The 14,202-nt window shown below is 43.1% G+C and overlaps 1 protein-coding gene across 4 annotated transcripts in view; it reads right to left on the reverse strand.

Annotated features, from left to right (window-relative positions):
• Positions 1–1,372: 1,372 nt before the first annotated feature.
• Positions 1,373–14,202, reverse strand: part of TRABD (TraB domain containing) — a 247,012-nt gene continuing 234,182 nt past the window's right edge. For all 4 annotated transcript variants that reach the window (XM_086967441.1, XM_086967446.1, XM_086967442.1 and 1 more), the window contains exon 10: positions 1,373–5,756. In XM_086967441.1, the coding sequence (XP_086823567.1) occupies positions 5,585–5,756 (172 nt within the window). In that variant the 3' untranslated portion in view covers positions 1,373–5,584. The remainder of the gene's footprint in view (positions 5,757–14,202) is intronic.

Genomic DNA, 14,202 nt, shown 5'->3' on the forward strand with positions numbered 1-14,202 from the left:
GAACACCTGAATTCGCTACACACAGTTTCCTACACATGACATACTTGGTGCGACACTGCCTCAATTTTATAGCTGGTGCGGATAGTCAGAGATACCCGCAGTTCTAATGAGTAAGACAATGACATAACCTAGCCCTGCCCAGGAGCAAAACGGTTCTGGCGGGCGATAGTGTGGTCGGACCTGGGACACGCCCAGGACCGGGCAGATCAGTGGGGTCTGGAGGTCTGCCTCCTGGGTCTGCTGCCATCTCCAAAGCTACCCAAATTTGATGCAAGTTCCCTACAATTGGCCCTGGTGCAGTCCAGGAGAGCCTTGGCCATGCACTGAAGTCCCCAGATGGTCCCCCACTGCACATGGAGAACTGAGGTCGAACGTTGCGACGGGTGGAGGAGACTGTGTGGAGAGCGGAACAAAAGAAAGGGACTCTGCTATCCTATTGCCGCTGATTGGGCGTCCCTCCTTTCCACTATCACTGTGAGGGATTGGGAAGAGGGTACACATCACTCAGCTGCAGAAGGGTAGAAACCCTTTCAGGTGGGGAGGGGGATCCCCAGGTCCATTAACTCTGAATCCTACCAGTACGAACAGGCCTGACGTAGCAGGGCAGTCACAAAAACATCCAACGCTCTCTTGAACACGTGGACCTCAGTGTTGTTTTCCAGTTACAAGGGGGGGGGGGGTGCTGGATAATATAATAGGACAGGTTACAATGTTATAGCCTTGTGATCAGTTATGCAAAAAACAAGGTGAATCTCTGTTGATGCCCAGCCCCAGGCACTTACACTATGTTACAATTCGTTGACACTTTTACACTGCCTCCGGGCTGGAACGCATGAACTGTATCATTCTTATACCTAGGAGTCCTTATCCCAAGGTATGGTATGCAAACTTTAATAAATATTTTTTTAAAGTACTATGACAAGGGAGATAGTATCTGTAGTTTAATGGAATACCTTAGGTGAGGAAAGAATAATACAGTGCAGAAGGCACTTCTTGAGACTTGAGGGATCAATCGGAGGTCAGAATGTACAACCATTCAACAGCGGGCCTCTATTTTCTTGGGCCAGAAATTTGTGGGATTATAGTTATTCGATTGACCGCATGTGAGAATCTATGCTTTTGAACAGTTCATTTTAATGTTTTAGTATAATCTGTGATGTCTACATAGTTGCTAAAGAGGAGGTTGAAGGAACTGATCAACTTTGGCAGGGCTTTTCATAAGTGATTGAACAAGAGTCTAAAGATAATCAAGCCTTGAGGAACTTCGAAGTGTGTGGCAAAGGCACATGAATAGGTTTGGTACATAATTTCATATATTTCGCACCACATCTGCACACAGTGTGAACGAATGTGGCCTGAAAAGAACAGTAGATTTGTTTTCTAGAATAATATGTTGCATAGTTTATTATTCTTTAAATAGCATTTTTTTCAATTTGGCATGAAACACTACATCAACAACTCCGTAACACGTAATTTCTAAAATCAGCATTCATAAAATTTAAAAAAAGAAATTCTACAACACTTTTCAAATGAAGATTTCCGATTTACAAGAGTCCGTTTAGCAAATAACCAGCGTGCCCTTTTACATAAACTATATGATTCTGCCAACATAGATGCAGTACATTCAGCAGCAAATGTGGCCTATGGATCTTCAAAGAATCGGTTAAATGGCTGTGAAGTGAATAAACATACTGCATTAAGTCTTTTTGAAAGAAAGCAATGCTTCAGAAGATTCAGTGTAAATATTAATCTTCTGCAGAAGTCCGCTACAGTACTAATTAACAATCTTTTAAGCACCAGTTATATATGCTTTTCCTGTTGTTCTAAGTGTTTGGTATTACCAGAATTTGAAAGGACACAGCAATTATGTGACATCTTTGAAAATGTAATTAGTAGATTGAACACTACCTAAATGTTTTCTTTTCCAATATTAAATTATGATTATAAGCATCAAGAGATCATTCTAACGATAGACCTTCATTCTGGTTCCAATAATTAGGATCTCGAAATCAAAACCTTTCACACTGCTCAATAAAAAAGGGGAAAAAAGAATTCTCTCATTTTGAAAAATCAAAACCCCCAATCCTTGGCTAATGTTCTTGGATGTATGTTAACAGTGTACATTAGGCAATATTGGTTACACGTCATGCACATAAAACTTAGACAGAATTTTTAAAACAAGTGTGGTCCAATATTGGAACATTAGAGAAGCAACTGGCAGCAGGACAAAAGGACACAAGCAGCAGAATGATAATTTTGAAACTGGTAATATTCTATAGACAAGCCAATGAGTCATGGGGAAATGCTGCCTTAGGACAAAACAATGGTATATTTTGGCACACACACATTCATTTCCTGGTACAAATGGCCACAATAAAAGGCACATATAAAATACACATTATTTCCTATGTTGACATCATCAAAAACATTAATCTAGCTCTTCAACTTTTAGTGCAATCGAGTCAAGGACACAGGATTGCAGTTCTACGTTTGGTATAATTAGAGCAATTCACTATTACACAACCAGTCAATTGATGTAGAAAGACACTAAATAAGGATGTCAGTCAGCAAAAAAGAAACTAAACAATACATTTTAATAGTCCTGTTCACTTGGTTAAAGCAGAGTCTGAAATGGTACGATAAATATTGATTACAGAAATTCAAAATATATGAAAGTGCTTCAAAAGAGAATGGCTACAATAATGTATTTATAAGAAATCAAAAGGTACAGTTTAACAAGATCTTTGAGAGGCACATTCACCAAAAATTATTCAGATGATGACAACAATTACCACTAAGTAATACCAAGGTACACTTAGGAAAAAACACTTAAGTATGGCTTCACAGGATTCAGTCTGGGTGGAGACAGTTCCCCATTCATTCCACATTTAAAAGATAATGAAAAACATCTGTAACACCGCTAGCAATGACTGGAAGAGAGCAGCAGTGCAGTTCTTAAACATTCCTGATAATACACACCTTTTTGAAAGATTTGTTAGCAGATTACATAAGGATGCCCTCGGAGGTGCCAGGATGTCATCCCTAAATTAGTAGGGAAATCAGGAGATACCTGCTGTTAAGCAAATTCCTTTGTGCTGCAACAATCAATGATTTAGGAGTTAATATTGTGTCATGAAACATGAATATACATGTTGTTAAGAGTTATATCTCTATTGCCAAAGTTCCATGAAACATAATGACGGCTCAGGAGATCTCGCTACTAAGACCGTCCTGCCGGACCGGCATTAGAGTGGTGGCACCAGTTAACCTGTTAGGCACCATACACCAGAGCATGGGAAATTGTAGAAAAAGCAACACTGTATTTTACTGAACAGTAATCTCAGCGGGAGGCTTTACCATCTGTCAAGGGGAAATGTATTCTATTCCCCTTTATCCTTTGACAATGATTACAGGGAGGTATACTTTGTTAAACTATTAATTTATTAATTAACTTTACAACTCGTGCCCTGTGCTGCCCACTCGGGGGTCGTACCATCAAGCAGGATCGTCACTCTGATAAAAACATTCCTGTTGAGGTGGCAAAGATGAAAGCATGAAACTAAAGCTGTAAAATATAAATCTCAAATGTGAAATAATGGTCTCTGTGGAGGAACTGATCATTTTAGTTAGGGCTGGCGAGGATATTGTAAAATGTGTGACTTTCACATCCAATTTATAACTGCCGTTGTAAATGAGTAATATCGTTTAACATTTTAATGTTTACTGTTTTACATCTTAGTACGGTCTCTCACAATGCAGAACTCTACAAAACCAATGTCTTGAATTCAGAAATAAAAGGTTTGAAGAAAATATACCTAAATAAACTTACAGAAAGTGATATCAGCTTTATTTACATTTTAGGACTTGCTTGCTCTATCATTTAAAAAAAAAACACACTTCTGCAGCTGAGCTGAATACATCGAACAAATTAAAAAAAATGTTATTGCTAGTCCCACGTGTGAAATTAAGGCATCTTTCTGTTTTTTGCTCTAGCAGATTCAAAATTACCTGAGGAGCACAGTATATAAATTGCAAATATTTTCAAGTCAAATATTTCACTGTACAAGGTAAAAATATCTCTGACAAGACATTAAAACATTTGGTTTGTATTAAAGAATGACTGAATACCTTTGAGAAAATAAAAATGCAACCCAATATACAAAAAGCAATCTAACTACAAGCAATTTATGTGCAGTATTAAACTCGTCTGAATCAAAATCATCAATGCCATAAATGTTGCTAAAATACATTTCTACATTATAGAAAAATGTAAAGCTTTTCTTTCGTGGAAAATAACCCACACAGTTTCTTGGAAATCCCCAGAATCATGCAAACCCGATATTCTTTAAGAGATGAACTTGTTAACTGCGTAAAAAAAGACTTTAGAATGCAAAGTATTTATCCCAGAAGCTAGCAGTTTCACACAGTATGCAGATAATAATTACTGTACAGTATGGTGAGAATAATATCACATGTTTATGATATCGCCAAACCCTATTTACTAATCCCAGCACTTTACAAAATGGACAACGTCAAGACATAATTGTAACAAAAGTTAAGGCCAATAAAATGATAGTTTCATAGAAGATCCTAGCATATAAACTGTTCACAATGTTACAATCCTCATCCAGAATGGAACCATTTAAAATGTCACCAGCTTAAGTAGGCTAATTTTGCATAACTAAAAATAAAGTGAAAAGCACAGTAGAGAGATTTAAAATAAATGCTGCTCTAAATATTAATCAGGCTTTTTACTAATGAGTCATACTCCCAACTTTGTGTAATGTACAATTATATTAAATAGATACTTCAGTACAAAAGCCAAAAAATAAAATGATAACCTTTAAAAATGCATGAATTAATTTATGTTTGGAAATATTAACACTTTAAATATAAGGCTCACAAAACTATCATTTTAACAGGAAGTGCATAACATTGCTACCGAACGTTGCAATACCTTTTAAATACTGATAATTTATTACAGTGTATCAGCAAATATTTGGCTTCATTTTTCCTTTGTATAAAGAAAAACATTTATATCAATAGGTCTGTAAATACGTTATTCAAGTAATTATAATCAACAATTTTCCAGCCTATATAATCCTACACTCGACATATCGGGTATAAAACATAAGTGGTAACAACATTTCAAATGGTTTTGTGGTGCCTGGCACCATGAAAGTTATTTAGGTGTAACTATATCTGTACACTTCCAGGGGTGTGACTGCACTTTTATGCAGATAACACAGCTGGGTATTTCTGTAGTATAGTCTTCAGAAAAAAGTCAACAAATTCACAAGGTTATTAAAAATATCTGATCCCTTCTGTATGACTGATCAAATAGGACCACATTCCTCCTGAAATCGAAAATAGATAAACTTAAGAAAAACACATCCGTGAGCAGACAAAGAAGTTATGCCGCACTCATTTTCACTTAAAGGAAATGTGCCAATGTTTGTATCAGCTCTCTATGTAGGGTCAAAATGCAATTAGGCAAAAGGCAATGTAGATGTCCGGTGTCTTTATATTTTGTCACTTCCATCTGTTTTTGCTTCCTGACACAGGATGTCTTTCAGTTGAGATTTCAAAGTCTGAATTCTGAAATTCTTTGAAGACAGCGTGTTGTTGTTGGTAATGACAGAACTAACTGCACTGTCCTTTTACCGATACGGTAGCAGCCGTATCCCACAAGTCCAAAAAAGGTGGCTTTTACAACAGATCGAAGAATCTTGCTTGAAAGCGACGGAGGTGGCACACTGGAAGAAATTAAAATACAACACCATCACTGCCTAGGAAGAAACAACTGGTTTATTAGGACACATCCTCCTCCACCCAATACTTTAGCCCCAAATGCTTAAAGGTGATGCAGTTTTTTTCTGCCTACATTTCGTATTTACATCGTCATTGTACTACAGTCCCAAATAGCATGCCAAGCATCTTAAGTATGAAAACATTCATTTTGTGAACAAATATATTTAGGATTCAATGATGACGGGGAAAGAGGAGAGGTGCCCCTAGATTGATCAAGTAGAGGGTTGATCATAATAGCATTCTGGGCATACGGTAATGGCATTAGGCTTTGTCCCCACTCTCATAATTGCAAAGTACCATCTCTACTAAAAGAGAAGCTTGAGTTTCAATAGTGAAAAGACTTCACTTGAGAATCCCTTCTCTGAACCACCTTTACCTTGGCAACGAGTAGAGTGTGAAATTCAGACATTAAAAGGCAAATTCAATATCTGTAAAAGGAGCAGTAGAATATTTTCGAAAGTGATAAGCTCATTTAGGGCAGTAAAATGTGCCCACAAGTATAATAAAAGAGTCTTCAGATGCTCTACTAAGTGGGAAAGATATCCAATCAGATGAGGCTGGTGGTGGTTTAATTAATCATTTTCATGATATCTGTATATTCCTGCTAAAAGCAATGACTGGTGATTAATCATATGTTGTAATTACCATTTCAGCAACGACTTTTGTACAGAAGTAACACAGTAGCTTCCTTTGGAATCCTAGCTCTCAATCACAAGAATTTCCACTCAATGCGTAAATGCTGAATGGCTGTGTATGTGCAAAATTTCAAAAACACTCCTTTGTATTTTTTTAGGTCTCGCGACCTACCAATGCGCGCAAGCGCATTGAGCGGAGTGAGAATTCATGTCCTCAAAACGCTCGTGAAACCAAGGGTTTCGTTCGTGTGGTTTTCTTTAAGTTCACGTGAATCACGTGACCAAACAAGCACGTGCATCAGCCTCCCTCCCTCCTTTCACGGCCGCACAGCACATCAAAGGGCTTCTCCCAGCGTGTGCTGTGCGGCTTCTCCTCCCCTATGCCTGTTTATCTGCACTTCTCCTCCCCTTTCTTCGCTTCATGCTGTCATATCCCTTCCCGTCCGCCTCATCCTCTCTACCCCTCTCCTAGCGTCTTTCTACATTCTTCTCTGCCGGCCGTACTTTCAGTTTCCAGGCCGATTGTCCCTCGCACCATTATTTTAATGACTGAATACACGAAACGGCAACACCCCATCTAGCTTGATGGGAGCTTTGCCTTGTTGGCCTTTGTGAGGCATCAAACGTTATATTAGTGTACAATCCTTCATGTGTTTTCATTTTATTTCAATACATTCGAAGCAGGGGCCACATGTTAAATATGTGCAAAAAGTGACAAATGTAGTTCTGCAACCTAGTCCTGTTGTAGTAAGGTTTACAAATGAAAACACGTTTTATTACGCGTTAGCTTATTCGAGTAGTACAGCTGTAAACATTTCTACACATAAAAAATATGTAGGAAATCACAGTTAAAGGTAATTTTAATAAATCCAGTCTTTATTGCTCTGACGACAGTTTTCCCTTTCTCTCATTATCTGTAGCAATGGGGGGTTATATAGTTAAAATCAAGTGCGTTCTTGACTTTTTTTTCTTTCCAGTCATTCTGACTGCCACACATCCTCGTTTGTTTTGTTTGCAAGCTGCCTGTTAAAAATGCATCTTAAACTTCCGCCCCAGTGCTTCTTTTTGAAGTCTAATGAATCCCAGCCCTTCTGTCCTGCTGCACCCCCTGACGCCTACATTCAACCCCCCAGTAACCTGACACACCCCTCAAGCAGACCCTCTCTCCTCGGCATGTCACACGCTCCCCATCCCCTGCACCCCTCCAAGCCGCTGGAAGCAAACTCCTGGGCCGCGCGCCTCACCTCCGCCCCTCACACTCCCACCCCTCTCACCGGGGGCCGACTGACAAGTTCTGGGGAGGGGGCGAGAGGGGGAGTGGTGAGGAGCAGGCCAATGTACAAAACACGTGCTTGCAGAGTCAGGGATTCTTTTCTCTCGTGACATTTTTGTGGGTTTCTTCAGGGCTGTGCGGCCAGGAGAGAGCAGAACACGTTTTCCTCCTCAAACTTTCCACGGTCTTTTTTGAAACAACTAGACTGCACGAACAGTCGAACACATCAGAGGGAGAGAGACACATGTGCCTGATGAGAGAGAGTACCCTGCTATTGTTTAACACATATCCAGGCTCTTACACCGTGAATGTTGTTGGTGTGCAATCTCTGTAGCGCGTAACTGTCAGGTGTCCAGGAGCCTGCCTGCGGTTTATCCAGGGTGTCATATTTAAGATGTGGGGCTGGCCTGTGTTTATTTTTGCTCTTTCTTATGTATGTAAATGTTTAAAATATGCTGATTGTGAGACTGGCTTCGTTTATTTTTTTATTGCCTTAAGTGTGTAACTGTTTAAGTTGTGCTGATTGTGGAGCTCGTTGGCGTTTATTTTTGTTAGAGTCTCTTGTGATTTTCCGAAGATGTGCATTTTAAGTCCTTTTCTTTAAAACCTGTGACTCATGTGTTACGTCCCTTGTGCAGGACCACTCTGTACGTTTCTGAATCACTGTAACTTTAGTATATGCACGCATTCAGCTTTAGGCAGCAAAGACAGAATAAAAGCCATCATTTTGCATTTTGACCTCCTGCGGCACACATTTCCCCTCGACCACCTATAAGCTTTCTTTGTTTGGTTTTCTTTTCTCTCTCTCTTTCCTTTGCGGTTTTTGAAAACAGCCTCTTCCGCCAAGGTTTTCTGATGTCCTTAGCTCTGCTCCTCAACATCTGGCAACCATTAAATGCCACTGGAGGCTTAACTGGCTTGTGAAATTTGTTTGGCATTCTTCTATCCTCGAGATCCACTGGCTGGAAAATATTTGTTGTTTACATCTGCTGCAGCTGAAAAGAAGGGAAACAAGCACTGGTGTTGCCAATAGGTCTCGCAGTAGGAAAGTTTGAGCTATTGGTTTTGTAAATGACATTTTATATTTATATATCGTTATTGGCATTGTCAATAACAATATATAAATATAAAATGTCATTTACAAAACCAATAGCTCCAACTTTCCTACTGCGAGACCTATTGGCAACGCCAGTGCTTGTTTTACCATTCACCCATTTAGGTTTAAATCTTTTTGTTGAGTATACAAAACAACATCAGCAGACGTCAGAGGCATATAGATAGAAGCATTCTTATGGTTATGCTGCAACCCTAGCCCATCCCCCGCCAGAACCCGTGCTAGGTAAAAAATGTACTAGTCCCCTAAAAAAGCATCAGACCAACAGTGTGGCGTTAAACAAGGTCGGCAAGAAGCTCTGTAAGTTGTAGAAGGTGTAGGTATTTGGAGCAAGTAAGCTTGCAATACTCCGAGCTCAACAGGGAAAGAAACGGAAACCAAAGATCCGGAAAGTGAGCCCCTTGTTTAGTAGTGAGAGGGAGATACGTTCCATGTCTAACAAGTGCCATAATCTGTATAGCCATCCTTGATAGATGGGGCCCTGTTCCGAACCCCAGTGGGGTAAATAAGTCTTGCTGTAGGTGCGGCCTTGCAGAACATATCTGTCTACCTCTTCGTTACTTAAATGGTAATGTAAGTGCATTTGGTAAGCCAAGAATGACAATGCCGGGAAGCGAGGCAGCTGTGTATCGAAGTGGGTGTCAATGTCATTGAGGACCCTTGCCCAATAGGACGTGAGCTTGGGGCAGTCCGACAACAAGTGAGTTAGTGTGCCTAGAGAGCCACAATCTTGCCAGCAGTTTCCTCTATGCAGTCTGGGAGGTGTGAGGTACCAATAAGTGGCGATTTTGGTCCCCGTTTCAATGCTAGAGACAATGCGAGTTGTTTGTCGATTGCGGTGGAAAAGGTCACCCCATCCCGCTGAGTCAGCATGCCACCCAGTTCTGATTCCCAGCCTGGAGAGATTTAGACGTCAGCTCCGGTGGGCGCAGGAAGTAATACAGCTCATAAATGAGTCTGGCCTTAGAGGTTTTAGAGAGCAGCCATTTTGTGTAGGGGATAAGGTGCCTTTGGGCGTTACGGCAAATTGAGGGGTGCAGTACCTAATAGCACACTTTGCTGTAGTGGTGTAGTTCAGATTCCGGCAGGGCTAGATCTGAGCAGAGGCTCTCGATGGGCAGAGGGCTCACCCCGTCAAAGAGCTGGTCGATCAACCTGCATCCCTCTCAGCCCTATAGGTGTCGAGACCCGGGGTGTAGCCTGGGTTATTTACTACGGGTGTAAAAAGTGATGGGAAAGAAGTGAGTCCACATCTCTCCTCGGTTGAGTCCCAAGCTTTCAAGATGGATTTCATAATGAGGGATCAGTATAGATTTTTGGGGCGTTTGGTTCAATGGAGGAAGGGGATCCTCCACAGAGACTGCCCGGCTACAGCCCGATCCATGAAAAATCAGTGTTTTTCTGATTCGCTGAGAGAGCATTCCAAAAGGGTTCAACGCTGTGTGGCTTGATATTAGCATTGGAGATTTGGTGCATCGAGGCCTCACTCCCCCGGAGGTCTATAGCTCAGATATCTGTGGACTTAAGGCATCTTATCCGACCAGACAGAGGAATGAAATTCTTGTTGAAGGGGGCTCCACAGGGAGCGTTTGGAATAGGTTTAATATCTTTGGTAGCGTATTCATTTTTAGGGCTGCTATGCAGCTCAGCCAGGGAAAGGCCATAGGGCTTCCATCAGTGTAAGTCCTGGCAGACTTGATGAAGCATGTGTTTATAATTTAGGGAGAATGTGGCTTGACGCGAGGCCGCGAGTCAGAGCCCCAAATAGGAGATCGAGTCCGCCGCCCATTGGACCAGGCAACAGCGCTGTAAGGCATCCCATGTGGGGGTGCGGAGAGAAATGCCTAGGGCCTATGATTTATATACATTAACTTTGAAGCCGCCGCTCGAGGGAAAAGCTGGCATTGAGGTCTGGGGTCTTCCAAAGTTGCGATAACGTCGTCTGCGTAGAGCTTGGCAGTCTCTCCCTAAAGAACTTGATGCCCATAATCAAGGGGCTTTGCCGCACTTTCTGCGCCATGAACTCCATGTACAGAGCAAATAGGAGGGGAGAGAGTGGGCATCCCTTGCCTCATGCTCTGGGCTATCAGGAATGGAGCAGAGGAATGCCCATTCACCCGGACCACTGCTGTTGGTTGTGTGTAGCCACTAAGAATTCAATTGTAGAAATAGTCCCCGGTTCCAAAATGTTTGAGGGGGGCTGCCAGGTATGGCCAGTGCACTCTATTGAATACTTTTTCAGAGTCGACAGACAGCAGTGTGCGTTCTGTATCCTGGTGTTGGGCTCTATCGATTAAGTGCAATGATCTCTTAGTATTATCACTACACTGTCGGGTCACAACAAAATTTGCCTAATCCAGGCCCACCAACCTGGGCAGCAGAGGCCCCAGGCTAGACGCCAGTATCCCTGTAAAGAGCTTTAGGTCCACATTTAAAAGAGATATTGGTTGGTAAGACGTACAATTCAGTTTGTCCCTGCCGGGCTTCGGAAGGACCACAATGAAAGCTAGGAGCATCAAAAGGGGATAGCTGAGGAGTCCCCTGTTACGTTGAATAGCCTACTTAGTATAGGCGCTATGATAGTGCAGGTGGTTTTGTAAAAGAAAATAGCTGAAAACTTGTTCAGGCCATGGAATTTAAGAATTTTAAGACGGGCTATGGCGGAAATCACTTCCTCGATGCGAATAGGGCCATCTTGGGCAGCCGCCTGGTTTAGAGTTAGTGTAGTGTGGGCCGCAATTTGGAGATAATTGCGTCGATGCCTCCATAGGAAGTTGTTGTGCTGAGTAGAGGTCAGCGTAAAAGACTTGCGGAACGCTTCCACAATCTGTGGGTCGTCTTTGCACTCCTATCCGGCCGCGTCCAGCACTAACTGACAGTAGCCGCTTGGTGCTGTACTCACAATCTGTTAGCCAGAAGGCGTCCACATTTGACCCCCCCCCCCACATAAAAAGAATGTCGCAATTGCAAAGCAGCGTCTTCCACCCTGTCCAGGTGTAGGTCCACGAGCTGCAAATGTGCAATTTCAAGTTGGCACCAGACCCATGGCTCCCCAGTTCTCTTGTGAATGCGCTCCAGTTCAAGAAACTGTCAGATGAGGTCAACCCTCTTGTCCCTGCGCATCTTATTGTCTGCAGAGGAAATGCGCTACGGATGCCCCTCGGGCCACGGTCTTAAGCGTTTCCCAGAGAGCGGTGATGGACGTATCAGGGGTGTTGTTGAAAGCAAAGAACTCCTCGAGTGTCTTGGTAATTTGCTGTACCACGACAGGGCGATGGAGTAGAATATTGCGCAGCCGCCATGAGTGTTGGGGACTGCCGGTTGGAGGGATAGCCAGCAGAGGGTCGCTGCGGCATTGGTTGGAGAGCGAACGGGTCTCGATTTCTGAAGTCGCAGCAAGAGAAGATAAGCCCTGTGAAGCCACAAATTATTCGAACCTGGCATATGTCTTATGTGCGTGAGAACAAAATGGATAGTCTATAGTGTGAGGGTGTAGTTTCTGCCAGATGTCTGCCAGCCCCATATCTTGTAGCCACCGGGCCCCGTCAGAGGACAGGGCCCCAGATTGCCCATGGCGTTGGGCCGAGCGCCCTAGCTGGTTGTCAAAGACCAAATTAAAGTCCCCTCCCATCAGCACACATCGGTCCGGTGATCCGGCCATCCCAGATACCGCTCGGCGCAGAAAGGCCTTCTGTCCTTCATTAGGTGTGTAAACTCAGCCCAGAGTAAAGGTGCAGTGACACTAAGACAAAAGCCTCCCTCTAATTTCAGCCTGCCTAGGCCCAACCTTCCCCTTGAAAAAGTTAAAGAGTATAGTCACTCCTGCAGTTTTAGACGTGTGAGATGAGAAATACTGATGTGAGAAGGCCCTCGAAAGGAGCCTGAAGACATCCACGGCAAGGAGGTGGGTTTCCTGTAGAAGGCAGATATGATCTACAGAGTGTTCCAAGTAGGACAGAATAGGACTTCTCCTAGTCTGAATTGTACAAGTCCTTAACATTCAGGGTAGGAATCTTGAGGTCCGTTGTCCTGTAAGTAGGGTGGTGAAAAGAGAGCTAGCCATAGACTCATACCAGCCCCTTGGTGTTGCGGTTGTTATGTTTGTCAACAGGGCTAAGTTTGAGGTTGTGCTGAGGTCAAGCTGTGTATGAAGGGGGACGAATGTGTGGGGGTCCTGGGAGGTGAGCTATAACAATCCCCAACAATAGGATCCTCAAACAATTGAACAAGCATCATGGAGTTAGTCAATGTCCAAAGCGTCATGCTCCAAGAAGAAAGAAAGAGAGGGTACCAGAGGTTGGTGTCCCCTTGGCTTCTGCCCGGGTCCACCCCTCCCACCCACATCAAGAGGGAGGAAAAGAGAGAAAAACAGGTCCGAGTTTGCATTTTCGAACAGCTCGTGGCGACAAGGGGCCTGAAAGTTCCTCTGTGAGTGACGCCAGAACCGCCTGTCATTCCTTGGCATAGTGTCAGGGACTGGATGAAGTCCCGGAGACGAAGGCTTGATTGTCATGTGGCCGCTCCGGCAACCCCTGCCCGGCTTAGCTAGCAGCAACCAATCCGGGGAGACAGTCCCAAACCCCAGGAGCTTGCATGCTTTATCCACTGATCGTATTTGGCGAGGCTCTCCCTGGAACTGGAAGATCAGACTGAATGGGTTTCCCCAGGAGTAGGATATGCCGGAGGCCCGGAGATGGGGTTGACCAGGCCAAAGGCCTTGAGTTTAAGGGTGGGCGTCGCCAGGGTGGGTTTTTGGCCTCTAAACTGTAGTGAGTGATTGTCCCTGGCCATTCAGAGAATGCACTCCTTCAGTGGAAAGTCGTGGACACATGTCAGTATATCGGCCGGCGGTCCTGGACTTCTGGAGCCCACCCGGATGGTGCAATCCAGTTTGATATCAAAGTCTGAGGGCTCCCCAAGAATTGTGCAAAAGAGATTAGAAACAAAGGCCTCTATGTCTGTGTCCTCTGCCCCAGTCGCATTGCCACTAATGCGTATGTTATTACGATGGGAGCTGTTTTCCAAGTCCTCTGAATGAGCCTAGAGATCCAGATTTCGAAGTCCGAGTACTTCCTGCTAGAGACACTATATCTCCTCGGCCCTACTTGTTTCATCGTCCTCCAAGGTATTCACTCTGTCAACCAGTGAATCTAATTCGTGGCAGACTTCCTTTAGGTCGTTCAAGAGCTCTCTTTGTTTGAGCACGTTAATTTGTTTAAAAAAAATATAATTTCATTAGATTTTCATAAACAAAATAATAGATTGTCATAGAGCATTTAGAGCAGCGGATTGAAAAAGTTACATAAACCCCACCAGCGAAATTGCAGTATCCATGACATCAAACATAATAAATCAGAAAAAGGAGGGAG

Source organism: Lissotriton vulgaris, chromosome 1_1, assembly GCF_964263255.1.
Source record: "Lissotriton vulgaris chromosome 1_1, aLisVul1.2, whole genome shotgun sequence".
NCBI lineage: Eukaryota > Metazoa > Chordata > Amphibia > Caudata > Salamandridae > Lissotriton > Lissotriton vulgaris.